Source organism: Narcine bancroftii, chromosome 1 (assembly GCF_036971445.1).
Source record: "Narcine bancroftii isolate sNarBan1 chromosome 1, sNarBan1.hap1, whole genome shotgun sequence".
Taxonomy (NCBI): Eukaryota; Metazoa; Chordata; class Chondrichthyes; order Torpediniformes; family Narcinidae; genus Narcine; species Narcine bancroftii.
In genome coordinates, this window is record NC_091469.1 from 133,425,553 (window position 1) to 133,445,139 (window position 19,587).

The following is a 19,587-nucleotide window of genomic DNA, read 5'->3' on the forward strand; positions in this document are numbered from 1 at the left end:
GGAGTAGGAAAGGCTCAAAACTCTGATCTCGGTATAAGTCTATATCACCTGTTATCATTTCTGCACTACCTCGTAGTAAATGCTAATTACAAGAAGGAACTAACTCAAATCACAAGAGTAAAACAAATCTGACTATAAAACTTGAACACAACAAAATATGGTGCCAATAGTTAAATGCACTTTATGAGAAAATTATATTCAAAACAATTTCTTTAGATTGAGTTTCAATAACCAATGTTACTCAATTTTAGATGTTTTAAGATGAACGATAAAAGTAATGGTTATAACAACATTGAGATTTATTGACGTAACTATTTGCAGGAAAACAATCGACTAAAAGAAGCCATAGTTTTACCCGAAATTGGCAAAGATCTGCTGGGAAATTCATTGTCTCTTGTAACGCAGAAAGTAAGTTGAAAATAAATATTTATTGTACTGATTTGTTCATGTAATAGGAAATAAATGTAGCACCAACTAAGAAAACCATTTAGTCAATTTTTCTGTGCCAGTGCATTTTATCCTTTATCTAATATTTATCTGTAGGCACAAGAATGATCAAATGGAAGGTACACCAAGTAAGACCAATGATACCAGAATCCCTGGTATCTGATTTTGAGCCTTGCTCTTCCTTTTAGGGATTTAGAGATTTAGATTTTTATGGCACTCATCTCCAGATCAAAATAAATGGCATGTTGTTGAAGAAAAACACATACAAAGTTGGATATACTACAGCTGTTGTCACCAGCATTGAGACCAAATTATTACCCTGTGGCATAACAATTTGTGTAATTGAGGACGATGGGATTAGTGCAGGAGCTGAGGTAGAAGATCATCCATGATCTCACTGAATGCTACAGCAGGCATGACATGCGGCCGTGACCTTCTTTTCTACTTGTGAAGTTCAACTGTCAATCTCTACTATCATAACCTAGCACAAATGGCAACAGTCACCTCCTTTATTTGATTTATTGGTACACAGTGCTAGGAGGGGTGGTAGAGCTAGTTTAGCTGCAGCAATGATCCAGGTTCAACCCTTACTAGTACTTTACATGTGGAACGTACATGTTTTTCTTGTTACTACCAGGAGTTTCCTCCAGGCGATCAGACTTCCACCCACATTCCCAAAACGTACAGGCTGGTGGGCCTGGTATATAGATAAATTGTCAAATCTAGAAGAGTTGGTGGCAATGTAGGGAGAATAGGTTATAGAGAAAAATTAGGGCCTTCTCAGTTAGCATGGACCTAGTGGGTCAAATGACCTTTCTAAGTTATAAACAAGTATGAAAATGTGGAAATTAGCAAACGTTCCTTGAACCTGGTTATTTCAGGATTGCCTCTGCTGGGGGGAAATGCTGGAAAGTTTCCACGTGATGCAACATTTTGTTTTAGCGTGAGAATCTTGAATGAAAACAAGATTTGGCGAGGTATTGGGTTTGGATCTGGCTGATGAATCTTTTAAACAAACATAAAGTTATGCAAGTTGTTAAAGCTTACGTTAAGCTAATGACCAGCAGGGAAGATGCCTGTGAAATGGAGTACTGGATCCAATTCTCGATAACTTAGCAATAAGTAGGCAACATAAAGGCAGAAGAACATGAAGGAGATGGTAACCATTAAAGTGAAAGTCTTCAAAAATAAATAAAAAATCTACTAGCAATAAGGAGGTGTGTTTGGAAATGAGCTCATTTCAAGAATGTACAAGAATATAGAAAATATGACAAATATGAGTTTAGATCAGTGGTTCGCCACCATTTTCTTTCCACTTACATACCACTTTAAGTAATCCCTATGCCATCGGAGCTCTGTGATTAGTAAGGGATTGCTTAAGGTGGTATGAGAGTGGGAAGGGAAGGTTTAGAACCACTGCTCTAGACCCAATTGTTACAGAAATATTTTGCTTGAGAAAAATTGTAATTGGCCCACTTCTTTTGGAGTTATGAAACCGTGCACATAATGAGTCAATTAGGTACAATTAACACAGTGATTTTTAATTTTTTTCTTTCCACCCACATACCATCTTAAGTAATCTCTTGCTAATTATAGAGCACCTATACCATAGGGAATACTTAAAGTGGTATATGACTGGAAAGAAAAAATCTGAGAACCACTGGTTTAGAATTTTAGAGAAGTAATTCCTTCCCTGGTTATCCATTTGCAGTGCAGTGAAGGGACTGAAGTAAGATGGGTAATACAAATTATTCCCTTGTACGTGTAATGGGTTTCCATAGGACGTAGAAGAAGAACCAACTCATGGAACTGTTTTCCAGTATTTATTCGCTCCCTTTTTGAGGACAAAATAATATAACTATTGTCTTTTGAGTTTTGTTTTCCTTTTCTCCCTCAGCAAGGTAACAGCAGTGTTAGAGACAGGAAGGGAGGGGCTTAGGAGTTGCACAAGAGGTGTGCACTGCCAAACTCTTTCCCATCGGTGACATTATTAAAATCGCTAACATACAATTGGTTGGAATTGAGCTACCATCAGTTTTACAAGAGTTCAAGGTAGGGATTTAATAAATAACAGCAGACTAGATTTTCTATTTTGTGATAAACTGCCTTCACTTGAGTTAAGAGATTACAGTAACAAATATTTTGGTTACTCTCCAATACCCTCTGTCTGCCTCTTTTAACCTCTGAGCTAAAAATAGGATGGTCACACCTACATCTGAGGTCAATCCATCAGCAGTCTAATGAAACGTGACTTCTGGTGCAGGTCATTCATTTTGACTAGTTTTTGTTTCAATGGTCAACCAACCAATGCCTTTTGCTGACTTACATGATGAACCCTCCCTGACTGCACTAAGAGAAGTTAATTTGACATCAAGCTCTGCTAAATGTCAACTGTCATCCACCTTCCCTTTTGATCTTCAACTAAGATTTGCATTTTCTTGACCTTGACAATAAAGGGATTTAGCCCAACTGTCCCTCCATTTCTCGGTCTGGTATCTGATGCCACCTTTGCACCTCTCTTGATGAAAATTTAATAGATGACATATTTAAAGTGAGATTAAATTTCAGATGGAAAAAAACATTTAGGGATACTGCATATCTTTTTGCAGACAACAATCTTCAAATTGAAATGGTCAATTTAGTGAACTAATCTATTGCCGTCAAAAAGTCTTATTGTGTATGTTGTTCGACTACAATTATAATTAAAATGTATTAACGCAGAATCATTTTGGTTTCTGCATGACTAATCTGTGAGTTTTATAATTTTGATGTTTAATACTTTCAAAGGTTGATGCCAACATATCGATAGTTTTTTAGAACCATAATTATTTCTCAAATGTTGCCATTTAAATCTTGTAATAGCTACCCCAGAGTTCAGAGAAGGAATGTATCAGTTAAATTCCTGTTTGTGTTTTGATGAGTAGGCTCGATGTTCCCTTCAGTCCTCAGCTTGCTGTTTAAACGCTCTCTATTGAGGCTGAGAAATAATGCTTGGTTGATCTCCATACTGCGTGAACTACAAAACTGCTTTCACCTTTCAGCCATCTGCTAATGCCTGGGTCAAAAATACATAGGGTTAAGCTTTGTGTTGGGGGGTGGAGGGGAGAGAGAAATCTCTCAGATCCTAATAAGTGGCTTATTATCTGTCAGAAGAGCAATGATGGGCTAGAGATCAAACAGTTCACAAAAGTGACCACCTAGAAAATAAATCAAACAGTTCTGTAAAATATCTAAAACCATTCACAGAAACCAGGCCACTAAGGCTAAATTTAGCAGCATCCCCACATTATAACAGTCTACATTTAAATTAGATGATTCCCAAATGTATCTTCATACTCCAAACGTATTGGAAAATTGGAGGAATCATGGGGTCAGCAAGAGCAGTATGACATGAAGGGTGAACACTTTCTGACTAATGGTACAAGATTTACCCTTCTGCATGTGCAAAGACATCAGGGAATAATATCAGAGACTACATATGCTGGAATCTCAGGCAAAATACAATCTGCTAGAGGAACTCAGCAAAGTCAAGCAGAATGAGGAGAAAAAGAATTGTCAATATTCCAGACTTGAACCCTTCAACTCAGTCACCCACTTAGTTCCTCCGGTGGATTGTGTTTTGCTTCAGGCTAATTCCAAATCTCATCCTCGAGATCTTTGAACAGCATATAATTGAGAACCGGCATGTTGTAGTCCTTTGCCTGATCTGCACCATCTCTGATCACCACAAGACTGAATTATGTGTGATGTCTTTATGCACCTCAAATGTCATTGCATTAATGTCCAGCTATTTTGTTCCCAATGGAGATTGGCTCCAAACGTCAGTCTATCTCAGACAGCCTGCAGGATCTATTCTTCACTCCTCGGATTTTGGATTCTCACAGAATTTCATATCGAATCGTTGACCTTAAAGGCAGTAAAGTAAGTTCGTGTAAAATATTCAAATTGTATTATTTGCAGAGATCTAGCAAAGCCAATTTCTGTTCAATATCATTTATTTTCAGGCAGCAGAATGGCATTGGAAAGTGCCTTACAGAAAACTCAGCAATGATACAGACTCGAAAATTAAGACACATTTAAAGGTATTGTCCATTTACTAACTTTTAAACTTAACATCTGTATGAGAACATGGAGTTTTACCAAATAGGTTAAAAAAAATCCATGTTAAAAAAAATGCATTGACCTGCTTTTTAAAAATGGGTTCTTATTTTTATATGCTAGATTTGCTGTGTTCTAATCTTCCCCATTTTTAATAGAATTACAATAAGTGGCACAAGAGGAAGCCATGTTGTCTCATGCTTGCACTTACTTTCAACTTATGCAGAACACATCTGATCCCACTGGTGTACTCTCTCCCATCTTTGTATCTTCCCACTGGTTTGGATTTCATTAAGATTTTCCCATAAATAATTCAATGGCCACAGCTCCAATGGCAAAATATTCCATTACCTATCTTCTTTTGAAATTTCTCCTCAGCTCTCTCCTCAGTGCCCTGTGACAATTTTAAGTTGGCAAGCATTTGTCCTCAACCATTCTACCAAAACCTCTTCAAAATCTAAGAATCCTTTGTAAAAGGTCACATGAGCATTTGCATTCCAGGGCAATAAATCCCATACTGCACATCTGTCCTTCTGGTTGTCTATTCTTGATATGATTAATAAAATGTACATTCATGACAATTAACATCAATTTGTATGCTGCCCTAACATATAAAAAGCACATCGTAGGAGTTTTAACGTACAAACAGTCAAATCTGGGGCCCAATAAATCAATAACCAAACTCTTGATCAAAGAATTACACAAGAAGCAGAGATTAGCATGACAATTCATTGATTTTAGATCTACTCCTGAGGTAATAATTAGAGAAGCAAGGATATCAAAGAAGATTAAAAGTCTGGAGGAGATCATTGAAATACAGAAGGGCAAGACTACACAGAGGATGATATATAGTTCAAAACATACATTGAGGCCAAAGATGATGCCAACACTGCAAACTGGTTCAGTTTCATACATCGAATTGGGGAAAGAATAAAGTTGATGAGTTTGTGAAGAGAAAATATGTTGTTGCTTCATTGCTCTCAATATTCAGTTGGAAGCAATATCGCTCAACCATGTTGGTCAGGCAGTCTGACAGCTTAGAGAAAATGGTGTCAAGATCAAGATAGGAGCAATCAAAAATAAATGCAATTTATAATAACACTAAAAGGTATTAGATTTTCCATTCCACTTTATTGCCAACACATAATATAATAAGTCAAAGGGCTAGAGTTTGCAGCTCCAAACTGACCTATCAGAACTTACAGTGTACCCCACCCATCTCAATCAGCCGTCCCTCCCCCAACCCCATATTATTAATTGTGTCTGGCAAATATGCTAATAATTTGGCTGTGCTCCTTCTGTGGACCTCATGAAGCTCACCAATGGAATCCAAACTTGCACAATTTCCTGGCCCTTACACTCTTGATTCTGCTCATTGAATCCACCATTTGAGGTCCTGTCCATTTGAATGAGGTTCAGGAGTAAATATGAGGCTTTTTTAAAAAAAAATTAATTAGGGTTGTGCTAACCTTTTAAATTATTCGCAAGTGACTTAAGTCTTATTTTTAAAAAAATGTTAGTGCACTTTTAAGTTGTTCGTGACAGGTTTTGATTCCAAAGTCCAAGAAAGCTTGGGATATGGGTTGGCCCATTGTCAGTTTAATGAGGGGCTGCCCTTGGTTTGATCCACCCATGTGATGGTCTTACATGATGGCCACCCCGCAATCTTGCAGTGTCTCACTAATTCATTTCAGAATGAGATTCCCAACAGGTCAATGGAAAGTTGGAAAGCTCTGTATACCTATAGTGATACACAACAGAATTATTCTGATATTTTGAGATATTTGGGCTACAAGGTACATGGATATTTTTTCGAGATTCTGCTCCTATAAAATCCCAGCTGATAAGCACGTTTCATAATTTACTTCCAATAATCCACGTTGTACCAAATGTGCTCCATTGGTTGCAGACTGAATATTTTGCTCATTTCAAATGGGATGGTTGAGGTAATAGGGAGAGCTAGAGCTAATTGAGGATGTAATAGTGAAGAGAATAGGAAGGTAAAATAATATTATTTTAAAAACAAGTTGTTTTTTTAAAAGACTATGTATGTGGCTTTAATTTGCCTAAATGTTTTCCTCATGTTTGGATTTGCTGTTTGCATTCAATACTCATAACCTTCCATTAACTTTCTAGCATCACCTCCATCAACAGCATTTGAAGGAGATCAGTCAGCACAAGATTCGAGACTCAGCATCAAATGAGGATGAAGGAAGCCACTCGGGCAGTAAACAAAGCTCTGTGGAACTTGAACAGGTTAATGGAGATACAATTGCCACCAAAGTGTTTTTAATAATTTTTTTATTTTTCACACTATGAACCATATTAACCAAAATACACACAAACATTTCCCTCTTGAATATACACAGGGTCATTTTCTCCCCTTTTTCTCCCCTCCCTTCCCACCCCCCCTCCCTCCAAACCCACTAAATGTTCAACATATACAATACAATAAACCCATTAAACAATGTCATCACACAATGAAAATAAACAAGAAAATTGTGTCATCAACTTTTACACACTGGGTCAGTTCATTTCGTCTTCTTCTCATTCTGTCATTTTAGGGCGGTGGAGGTCTGCGGTAGGCCCTCTCTGTTGTGTTCCATGTACGGTTCCCAAATTTGTTCAAATAATGTGACTTTATTTTTTTAATTATATGTTATTTTTTCTAATGGAATACATTTATTCATTTCCATGTACCATTGCTGTACTCTCAGGCTCTCTTCTGATTTCCAAGTTGACATTATACATTTTTTTGCTACAGCTAAGGATATCATAATAAATCTTTTTTGTGCTTCATCCAGTTTGAGGCCTAATTATTTACTTCTTATATTACTTAGAAGAAAGATCTCTGGATTTTTTGGTATGTTGCTTTTTGTGATTTTATTTAATACCTGATTTAGATCTTCCCAAAACTTTTCCACTTTCTCACATGCCCAAATTGCATGTACTGTTGTTCCCGTTTCCTTCTTACAGCGAAAACATCTATCTGATACTGTTGGGTCCCATTTATTTAACTTTTGGGGCGTGATATATAGCCTGTGTAACCAATTATATTGTATCATGTGTAACCTCGTGTTTATTGTATTTCTCGTAGTTTCAGAGCATAGCTTTTCCCATATTTCATTTTTTATCTTTATGTTTAGATCTTGTTCCCACTTTTGTTTGGGTTTACAGCTTATTTCATCATTCTCTTTCTCTTGCAGTTTGATGTACATGTTCGTTATAAATCTTTTAATTATCATTGTGTCTGTAATCACATATTCAAAGCTGCTTCCTTCTGGTAACCTCAGTCTGCTCTCCAATTTTTCCTTCAAGTAGGTTTTCAGTTGGTGGTATGTACCGTAAGTTATTTGCCACCAAAGTGTTGAGGCAATACAATCCTGTTATTTGTTATTACCACAGGGGCAAAGGAAAATGGAAATAATTTACTATTAAATAGGATCAGAATGCTAGGTGACAGAGCAAGGTAATGGAACAACGGATCAGAGTCAAGGACATGTCATGGCCCCTTTTGGCTTTCCTAATGCCCTGCTTGAGATCTTTCCTGCTAGTTAGTCAATCCTCTAAACATGCTAATGAAATTATTTCAAATGCCATGAGTTCTTTTTTGTTTTAAATTTTTTATTTTTCACACCATAAATCACATTAGCCATGATATACACTTTTTCTTTTTCACACATATACAGTGACTTTTTCTCCCACCCCCTCCCTCCTCCCAAGCCAGCCCCCCACCCCCCCTCATCCATTTTAGGTATACAATCTAGGTTGCATTAAACCCGTCAGACAATGTTGTCATTCAACAAAATTACACCAGAAATTCTACTGAGTCCATTCTTTTCTTTCCTTCTCCTTCCATCAACTTAGGTAATGTTTGTCCCCAGTAGGTTTTCGCTATTGTATTTAATGTAAGGCTCCCATATTTGTTCGAATATTTCAATATTATTTCTTAAACTATATGTTATTTTTTCTAATGGAATACATTTATTCATTTCTATATACCATTGTTGTATTTTCAAATTATCTTCCAATTTCCAGGTTGACATAATACATTTTTTTGCTACGGCTAGGGCTATCTTAACCAATCTTTTTTGTGCATCCTCCAAATCAATTCCAAATTCTTTGTTTTTTATGTTACTTAGGAGCTGACATTTTATCATAACATATCTCCCTGCTGGATCTATTATTTCCTCTTCTATTTTAAATGGCACATTTTTACTAATTAATATAGCCACTCCTCTTGCTTTTGAATTATACGATGCTGCTGTTACATGTCCTACCCAATCTCTCTTTAATTTCTTGTGCTCCAATTCAGTTAAGTGTGTTTCTTGGATAAATGCTATATCAATTTTTTCCTTTTTCAGTAAATTTAGTAGTTTCTTCCTTTTAATTTGGTTATGTATTCCATTAATATTTAAAGTCATATAGTTCAGTGTAGCCATTTTATACTTTGTTTATCTTCTCTTTCCATTTTTCCATCATTACCTTTCCTCCTTTTCCATTTCTGTTTTCTTATTTTAAACTCTTTATAAGACAACATTCCTACAACATCAAACATTTTCCTTATTCTCCTATTTATATCTTCTTTATCCCCAATCTCCCCTTCCCCTCCTGAGTTGTCCTTTATCCCTTGTCGGACAACCACATCTCCCCTCTCCATTTGAGTTTGAGAATTCACTCGCAAGCGTCAACTGATTTTGCAGTGACCGCTATTCCCCCCCACCCAGCCCCCCCCAGAAAAGATTTTGCTTTTCATATGTAACAAAGGTCACTCTTTTAATTCCCTCCTTATTCTCTCTATTCCATTACCTTCCCTTATTAATTCTTGTCTATACTATCTATATTTTCCTCTAAGTACAGATACATTCACGTATGCACATTGTATCTATTCACTCTTATACCTCTTTACCCACATACATATCAATCGTGATCATTTTTACTCTCATTACCCGTCTTCATCCCTCAGTCTATTTTTGTAATTGTTCTGCAAATTTTCGTGCTTCTTCTGGATCCGAGAATAGTCTGTTTTGTTGTCCTGGAATAAATATTTTCAATACCGCTGGATGCTTTAGTATAAATTTATACCCTTTCTTCCATAAAATCGCCTTTGCTGTATTGAACTCCTTTCTCTTCTTTAGGAGTTCAAAACTTATATCTGGATAAATGAAAATTTTTTGCCCTTTATACTCCAGTGGTTTGTTGCCCTCTCTTACTTTTTCCATTGTCTTCTCCAGTACCTTTTCTCTTGTAGTATATCTTAGGAATTTTACTTAAATAGATCTTGGTTTTTGTTGTGGTTGTGGTTTAGAGGCCAATGCTCTATGTGCCCTTTCTATTTCCATTTCTTGCTGTAGTTCTGGACATCCTAGGGTGTTAGGGATCCAATCTTTTATAAACTCCCTCATATTCTTGCCTTCTTCATCTTCCTTAAGGCCCACTATTTTTATGTTATTTCTTCTGTTATAATTTTCCAATATATCTATTTTTTGAGCTAACAGTTCTTGTGTCTCTATAGCTTTTTTATTAGATTCCTCCAATTTCTTTTTTAAGTCTTTTACCTCCATTTCTGCTGCTACTGCCCGCTCTTCCATCTTATCCATTTTTTTCCCCATTTCTGTTAAGGTCATATCTATTTTATTCACTTTCTCTTCTGTGTTGTTTATTCTTCTTCTTAAATCATTGAATTCCTGTGTTTGCCATTCTTTAAATGACTCCATGTATCCTCTAACAAGAGCAATATAACCTTTACCTTGCCTTTCCCTTCTTCTATTTCACTGTACTCTTCCTCCTCTTCTTCCTCTGGGTTGGCCATCTGTTGTTTCTTTGTTGCCCTTTTCTTCTCTTCTTTCTTGTTTCCATTGTCTTCTGTGTTCCCTTCTTGCTGCAGGTGTTCTGCAGCTGTCGTTGCCGGCTGTGGAGATCGACTCCCCAGCTGGTCCCCCCTCCCGTCAGTGTGTTTTTTTTCATGCGCATCGCGATTGCGCACTTTTACTCGACTCAGCGAGCCATTTTTGTAGTTCTATTTCTACCGACCTGAGGAAGCGGGCTTCTCTCTCCACAGCGGGCCTCTTCAGACAGGTAAGGCCTTTTCCTTCTTCCTCCGTTGTCTTCTCTTCCTCTCTTCTTACCGTTGATTTTGATTTTTCTTCTTTTGTCGCCATCTTCTTTCCACCTTTATACTCACGTTTCTTTAACTTTTATTTCTGTGCCTTTGTGTTTTCCCTTGTTTTTCCCGACTTTTCTGGAGAGGGCTGGAGTTCACCGTCCGGCCACTACTCCATCACGTGACTCCTCCCTGCCATGAGTTCTTAATATGTGGAGTGACTTTCCATTCTGCACCATGTCAAATAATTTTTGTAAATCCAAATATTTGACATCTATGGTTTCCCTTTTCTTTAACTTAATATCAATGAGATGCCCATAATATTTTCTTCAGAAACAAAGATGCAAGATATCTGTTTAATTCCTCTGCCATTTCCTTGTTGCCCACAACTATTTCCCTGCCTCCTTTCCTTTAAAACTCCACCTTTCTTTTTACATACTTGAATAGTCCATTTTCAAATCTCTTGGTAATTTATTCTAACAGTATATTGGTTCTTATTGAAGTTTTTGCCCTCTTTGTTGAATTTTCTTTCTTTTTCAATTTTTTATCAACATTGAAATTTTGTATCCAAAAATACAGAGTACATATGTTACAATTCAAAAAGATACATTACACTTAAATCATATCATTTCATCCAAGGTTCTCCACATTTTAATGAAACAGATTAGGTTCTTTGATATCATATTATTATTTTTTTTTAAAAAGAAAATCTAAACTCACTACCAAGAAAGAAGCTGTTTGGCCAAAAACAAAAGAAAGACAGAATTCTTATCTGAGTGATAAATTACCTCATTAGTCAACACTTCTACCTTCATAACAAATCAAAGATTATAAAAATAATTCAAAAAGGACCCACTGTGTTTGAAAATTTACATTTATATCAGAAATTGAGCATTTAATTTTCTCTAAGTTTAAACATGACATGACATCATGTAGCCATTGAGCAAGATTAGCCAGGGTTACATCCCTCCATCTGAGCAACACCACCCACCTTGCCATAAGAGAAATAAAAGGTAATACATGTAGTTCAGATGCCATTAATGTCATATAATTCTCTCCAACAATCCCAAATAAAGCAGTTAAGCGATTTGGTTTAAAATTAACTTTAAAAAGTGCAGAGAAAGTTTGAAATACTTTGATCCAATATTTCTCAAGACTCTGGCATGTCCAGAACATATGAATTAAAGAAGCATCTCCATTGTTGCATGTATCACAACAAGGAGATACATCCACATAAAAATTAGGTACTTTGACTTTGGACATGTGAGCCCTGTGGACTACTTTAAATTGTAGGAGAGAGTGCTGGGCACATAAAGAAGAGGTATTAACCAATTTGAAAATTACATTCCAAGTTTTTTGAGGAATTAAATTCTGTAGGGCCTGTTCCTAGACTTTTAAAATTTTTATCTGAGTGAGTCTCTCTTATTCCTAACAATGCACATAAATATTAGATATTGAACCATTATAGAAAAGTTGTAAATTAAAAATTACATCAATTAAATTTTTATCAGTTCTCTTAGGAAATGTATGTAATTGAGATCGTAAAAAATCTTTAATCTGTTGATAATGAAAAAATGAGTATTTGGTGGACTGTATTTAGCTGAAAGTTGTTCAAAGGAAGCAAGACTCCCCTTGACCAATAAATCTTCGTTGTATTTTAAATTTATTGTAATCTTCAGCTGTACCATTGAATTTTAACCTATTATTTGTTTTTCTCTTACAATTTAATATCTCCATAATTCCCTTTGTTAGCTATGGTTTGTTCTTTCCTCCCCCTGCCCCTCACCACCCTGATCCCTTATAATCTCTTTCTCGTGTTAGGATAAATGTTTGCAATAAATCATAAATTACACCCTTATATGTCTACCATTGTTTGTTTACGGTCTCATGTACTATTTTATCAGCCCAGTGCCTGTAGCCAACTCCCTCCTCATTCCTCAGCAATTCCTCTGTAATTATTTAAGTGAGCTTAGTTGTTTGAGACCAAGTTTTTCACATTCAACTGAATGCTAAATTCTATCACATAATGATCACTACTTGATGAAGGATCTTTTATTCTGAGATCATTTATTAAACCTGTCTCATGCCACATTATTAGGTTCAGGCTAGTCTAATCTTCGGTGGTCCCATAATGTACTGTAATGAGCTATGAAACTATCGCTGATGCATTTAATGAATTTAGCCTCATAGTTACCATTTCTAATTTGATTAATAAAATTTAGATGATGATTAAAGTCACCTGTGATTAATGTACTATTATTTATGTATACTCTTTGCTGCATGGTGAATACTATCTGGCAACTTGTACATTTCTCCATTCACAGACTTCCCTGAGCTCATTTTTACCTCTATCCAAATGGACTCAACATTATCTGAGCCTTGATCATCTATCACAACTATATCTGTTCCATGCATTATTAGTAGAATTATCCCATCAATTTTTTTTGTGATTTTCCCATCCATATAACTCTTTCAATTTTGTTTTACAGTCCAGTTATATTTCAATATCTGGACCTGGCAGCTGCCTATCATCTTGGCTCCAGGATAGTCCAACGGATGATTGTGAGACTATATTGTCCTCGAGTTTGGTGGATGAATTGATATGCGGAGGTGAAACCAAGATGATACCACAGTTGACCCAGAAAGATAACTATAAGGCCTACAGTCAAGCTGAAGATTTTGCATTGGTTTCTAGTAGTGATCTGGAAAAAGACCAGGACTCCAAATCACAACAAACTGGAACTTCAAGAGCAGATTTCTCAAGTTATTCAGAGACCAGGCAGTCAATGCATTCTTGGGTTAATGAAGGCAGATCCATATCAGCCTGTGCAAACCAACATCCAGTAATACAGCCACGAAAGCATCTCGGACAAAAGAAAATGTTCAGCTTGGATCAGATGGGAGCATCCAACAATCGACAGGATTCAGAAGCAGAGGGAAACAGCCCTCCAGCTGATCACAATCCTGTAAATGAAATAATGAAAGGAAACATTAACTTCACCTACTCACCCAAGAAGAAAAAGATTATGATTTACATTTGTGGTGGTTACAAAGGTAATTGGAACAGCCCCTTCGATGCTGTGCTCACCTAAACCTGCTCTACCCTTCCCTCCCACATACTCCTATAACCCTCTATTTTTCTTGCAGTTTTGTTCTTAGAATAATTGTGTCTAAAATACTTGCTGCACCCAACACATAAAAGCAGCAGATTAATTTGATATTGCAGTAGTGTAAGATGTGTTTGTCGTCAGCAGCCCAGCTACATTACTTCCTATTTTAATTTTGCTGAAGTGAAAGGGAATAAAAATCGAGAGCTGTAAAATTGACCTCAGTTTACGCTGCAAAAATGTCTCCAATAATGGAAAGGCAGCAAGTATAGCCACTTGATAATTATTTGGGCCATTTTTATTAATTGCATGTCTATTTTCTTTCAATAATTAGTGCAAAGAAGGCAATAAAACATGAGGAGTTCATATCCTGAAACTACTTACCTGGGCATTCAATATTTCATCAATTTCTGACTGGTACCAATGAAAGGCATTCTTTTTGAATTGACTTATATTTCATTCAGTTTTGTAGGGCACTTTGGAGATATAGAACATAGAACATTACTGAGCAGTTCAAGCCCTTCAGCCCACGATGTTGTGCCAACCTGAGTAAACCTATTCCACAACAATCTAATCCTTCCCTATCTCAATACCATAACCCTCTATTTTCTTGCGTCCATGTGCTTATCTTTTAAATGTCCCAATTAAATCAGCCTCTGTCACCATTCCTGACAATGAATTCCAGACATCTACCATTCCTTGTTTTTAAAAAAAAGCTTACCTCTGTCATGTCCCCTAAACTTTACTCCACCCACTTTAAACCTCTGCCCTCTGGTATTTACTGTTATCACCCTGTGAAAATGATGCTGGCTGTCCAGTATCTATGAACTTAGAAGTAAATCATGAAAATCTATAAACACCATGCTAGAAGTAAAACACAAAATGTTGGAGAAACTCAGCAAGTCAAACAACATCCTTTATATAGCAAAGGTAAAAATACGTAACCATTGTTTTGGGCTAGAGGCCTTCATCAAGGTAAGAGAGAATGACCCCTTTCTCCCTTTTCCATCTATCACCTCCAGCCTTTGCCACCCCCTTTCCACCCCATCTTTTTGTTTGGCCGCCTGCCTACATTCTCTCATACCTTGATGAAGGGCTCTAGCCCAAAATGTTGGTTATGTATTTTTTACCTTTGCTACATAAAGGACACTGTTTGGCCTGCTGGGTTTCTCCAGAATTTTGTGTTTTTACTATTCATGACTTTGTATATCTCAATTAAGTCACCTCTTATCCTTTGTCGCTTCAAAGGGAAAAGCCATAGCTAGCTCTGTCAGTGGTTTGAGTTAAAAACGATTTTTAATCCATTCATGGACTCATTGGTTGTACAGCTCAGAAATGGTCCTTTTCCGCCATTACACGATGTGATAGTACGGATACTATCACCAATGTGTATATGTATATATTGTGGTATAGGATGGTTGTGATTGGCTGAGAGCGTAGCCACGCCTACTCGCAGGTCTTAAAGGGTTGCTCCTAGCCAGACCCAGATCATTCTGGACTGGTCGACCTACATGTGATACGCTCCAGTCTTCTAGTTAATAAAAGCCTTGGTTTGGATCAATAAACCTTTGATTCTTTCGACGTGCACTACAATTTTATTAACTAGAAAGTTTTCAAGGGATGGAGCGTATCCTGCGACTGGAATGCTTTAACATCGACCCGCAGTCGGCTACAGCTCCGAATGACTTTAAGCAACAGGTGAGATGTTTCGAAGCTTACCTACAACTCTCTGACCCTGCCATAGTGGAGGACGGCCATCAGCTACTAGTATTGATGTCTATGGTGTCCCTGAGAGTCCATGCGAGCATCCAGGATGCAGCCACTTAGCTGCAGCCATGAAGGTGTTGAAAGGACTCTACAAGTGACTGGTAAACAGGGTCTACACACGGTACAAACTAGTGACCAGGAGGCAACTGCCCGGTGAGTCCTGTAGAGCTTATAGCCAAGCACTAAGGGCAATGGGCAGAGCCTGTGCCTCCTCAGACAGAACTGTTGCTGAGACCACTGACAATCTCATTCGGTATGCTTACGTGGCCGGGGTCCAATCAAATGAGGTGAGGCAGTGCCTGCTAGTGCACGGGGGAGAAAACCTAGAGGACCTGATCTGGATCGCAGAGACAATGGAGGATGAGGTCTTAAGTATGGATGCTTATTCTCAGGGCTGGACCCCACACTATGAAGTGAGTAGGATGCCCTCCCTCAACCCTACTACCCCACAGCCCACCAACGGCCTATCGGCAGCCGCTACACTGCCTGATGCGACCCCGAAGTGCTACTTCTGCGGGAAGGACAAGCACAGCAGGTCCCAGTGTCCGGCGAGGAAAGCTAGGTGCCAGACGTGCCTTAAAAATGGCCACTTTGCTGTAGTCTGTCGCTCCAAAATGGCCACCGTCAAACACAGTGCCTTGTGTGAGGCCCAACTGTCACCCTCCCATTCAAGCATCTCTTCTTCAGAGCTCTCGTCCAATGAGAGTGAGGGCTCCAACGCGTGGCAGTGCCTGACGTCACGGGGCAGGCACCGAGCGCAGAAGGTACAGCCCACCCTCGCCGCGATGACATTGGCCTGCTTGGACCTCCCACACGGAGCAATGACTGCCCAGGCCCCAGCCCCGACTTCAACGACTGCTGCCGCCGCCATCGCTACTACCGACGCTGTCGACCAGGGACCCGCTGTCACTGACCCTGCTGACCAGATACCCGTGGCCGCCGCTACTGACGCTGCCGCCACCACCAACGCTTCTGACCTGATACCCACTGATGCTACCGAACCGGTACCAACAGCCACTGCTGCCAACAACTGCCCGACTGACCACCCCACCACCGCCGACTGCAAGCAACAACCCCCAGCACTTACCATTGGCTGGCCGACACCCCCAGCAGGCTGTAGGCAGCAGCCCCAGCTCCTCGATGCTGACAGCTCCAGCCTGACTGCTTCTGTGACATCACCACACACACGTAGTGCTCTTCAGGCCCAACGCTGCATGACGTCATCATGTAAGACTCCACTGTTCCCAGCACAGGTCACTTCATCAGTGACTCTGGACCAGAACTGCCCCCATCCCCTTACAAAAGCAATGGAACTGATTAAAGTGCATGGACACCATACCAATTGCTTATTTGACTCAGGGTCAACCGAGAGTTTTATCCGTCCAGACCTGGCCCCCTGTTGCACACTGGTTATTCTCCCCACTGACCAGAGGATTTCATTGGCGACCAGGTCACACTCAACAGGGGTAAAGGGGTATTGAGTAGTGACCCTGAATGTCCAGGACATCATATTTACCGATTTTAAACTATTAGTCCTCCCCTAACTGTGTGCTCCCATAGTGCTGGGACTGGATTTTCAGTGCCAGTTCTGAACTGTTTCCCTGCACTATGGGGGGCCCCACACCCCACTTTCTGTCTGTAACCACTCCACCCCGGAGGCCTCCTGCCAGCGACAGCCCAGACCACCAGCCCCCATGCCCCGGCGTCCCACGTGTAGCCTCTCCACCCTCCCAGTTGCTCCTCCAGCACCAAAAGCCGGCAGTATAGTTATGAAGACAGGAAATTCATCACAAGCGAGGTGCGCAGACTACTGGACGAGGGCAATATTGAACCCAGCTCAAATCCCTGGAGGGCCCAGGTGGTGGTGGTTAAAAACGGGGAGAAGCCGCGGATGGTGGTTGACTACAGCCAGACAGTCAACCACTGCACCCTTCCGGATGCGTACCCCCTCCCATGGATCATGGATATGGTGTATCAGGTCGCCCAATACCGTGTGTTCTCCACCATTGACTTACTTTCGGCCTATCACCAGCTCCCGATCCACTGAGAAGACCGACTTCTCACAGCCTTCAAAGTGAATGGGCGGCTGTATCAATTCCTCAGGGTACCTTTTGTGGTCATGAATGGTGTTGCGGTTTTCCAGCGGGAAATGGACCAGATGGTAGACCAGAACGGGCTAACAGCTACTTTCCCATATTTGGACAATGTCACCATCTGCGGCCATGACACGCAAGACCATGATGTCAACCTCGAGAAATTTTTTCAGACTGCGATTCGGCTGAACTTAACTTAACCTACAATTTAACAAGTGTGTCTTCCAGACCACTCAGCTTGAAATTCTAAGTTGTGTGGTGGAGAACGGGGTGGTAATGCATCCCCTCATGGACTTGCCACCCCCCCCCCCCCCCACACTCAAAAGGCACTCAGACACTGCCTGGGTTTCTTTTCGTACTATGCCCAATGGGTTCCACACTATGCCGACAAGGCACGGCCACTTATCAAGACCACCTCCTTCCCCCTGTAAACCGAAGCCAGAGCGGCTTTAAACCACATCAAATCGGACATCGCTGCTGCAACGCTGCATGCCATCGACGAGTCCATTCCATTCCAAGTAGAGAGCGATGCATCCGATTTTGCACTGGTGGCCACTTTGAACCAGGCCAGCCAGTGGGTAGCCTTCTTCTCCAGGACCCTCCAGGGCCCTGAGAGCCAACACTCCTGTTGAGAAGGAGGCCCAGGCCATAGTCGAAGCAGTACGTCATTGGAGACACTACCTCACTGGCAGGCGCTTTACACTGCTGACCGACCAATACACGGTCTCATTCATGTTTAGCAATACCTAGCGAGGTAAGATCAAGAACGACAAGATTCACCTTCAATTATGACATACTGTACCGGCCTGGTAAATTTAACGACCCGCCAGATGCGCACTTCAGGGGGACTTGCGCCAACATACAACTGGACAGGCTGCAGAGATTCCTTGAGGAGTTCTGTCATCCAGGGGTCACTAGGTTCGCACATTTTGTTAAGGCTCGCAACCTGCCCTACATGGTCAAGGAGATTTGCTCCAGAGCCTGCCCGGTGTGTGCTGAGTGCAAGCCCCACTTCTTCCATCCGGAGAACACCCACGTCATCAAAGCCACCTGACCCTTTGAACGTCTAAGCATGGACTTCAAGGAGCCCCTACCATCAATCAACCGTAACACCTACATTCTTATGGTGATCGACAATTATTCTCGCTTCTCGTTCGCTGTTCCCTGCTCGGACATGACCACCTCCTCAGTCATAGAGGCCCTGCACAGCATCTTCTCCATCTTCGGGTACCCCAGTTACATCCACAGTGACCGTGGGTCCTCGTTTATGAGCGCCGAGAGGCGGCAGTACCTTCTGGAGCATGGTTTTGCTTCGAGCAGGACCACCAGCTATAACCCACGCAGTAATGGGCAGGTCAAAAGAGAGAATGCCACCGTCTGGAAAATGGTTATGCTTGCCCTCCGGTCCAAAGGCCTCCCCACCGTTTGCTGGCAGGGCGTGCTCACTAGCGCACTACACTCCATCCACTCCTTCCTATGCACCGCGACCAATGCCACCCCCCATGAAAGGATGTTCTCTTTCCCGAGGAAATCCAAATTAGGAATAACCATGCCAGCGTGGCTCACGGTTCCCGGGCCTGTCCTCCTGTGATGCCACGTCCGGTACTCAAAGAACGACCCTTTGGTTGACCGAGTGATACTGCTCCATGCAAACCCGCATTATGCATACATTGAGTACCCGGACAGGCGGGAGGACACACTCTCGGTAAGGGACCTAGCCCAAGCCGGATCAGACCCAGCAGTGCTCCCAACCCAACCTCCTCCAACTCCTTCTCCCCTGGGTCACATGCTCGAACAGAGGGATCAGCAACTCAGGCCAGCCTGTTGAGCGAAGCGGTGGACGCACCCAACGAGCCCGCCAGTGACACGACTCCAGCGACCCCAATCCCAGCACCACGGTGGTCATGCCGGATGATCAGGCCCCTGGACCGTTACAGCCCCTAACCTCACACCAGTTCCCCCTCCCCCTTTT

At 40.6% G+C, this 19,587-nt stretch overlaps 1 protein-coding gene across 4 annotated transcripts in view; it reads left to right on the forward strand.

Moving 5' to 3' along the window:
• LOC138764485 (uncharacterized) overlaps window positions 1–19,587 on the forward strand; it is a 153,982-nt gene that overhangs the window by 25,814 nt on the left and 108,581 nt on the right. For all 4 annotated transcript variants that reach the window (XM_069940503.1, XM_069940472.1, XM_069940492.1 and 1 more), the window contains 5 exons: window positions 322–408; window positions 4,255–4,368; window positions 4,452–4,529; window positions 6,682–6,801; window positions 13,138–13,702. In XM_069940503.1, coding sequence (XP_069796604.1) covers window positions 322–408; window positions 4,255–4,368; window positions 4,452–4,529; window positions 6,682–6,801; window positions 13,138–13,702 — 964 coding nt within the window. The remainder of the gene's footprint in view (window positions 1–321; window positions 409–4,254; window positions 4,369–4,451; window positions 4,530–6,681; window positions 6,802–13,137; window positions 13,703–19,587) is intronic.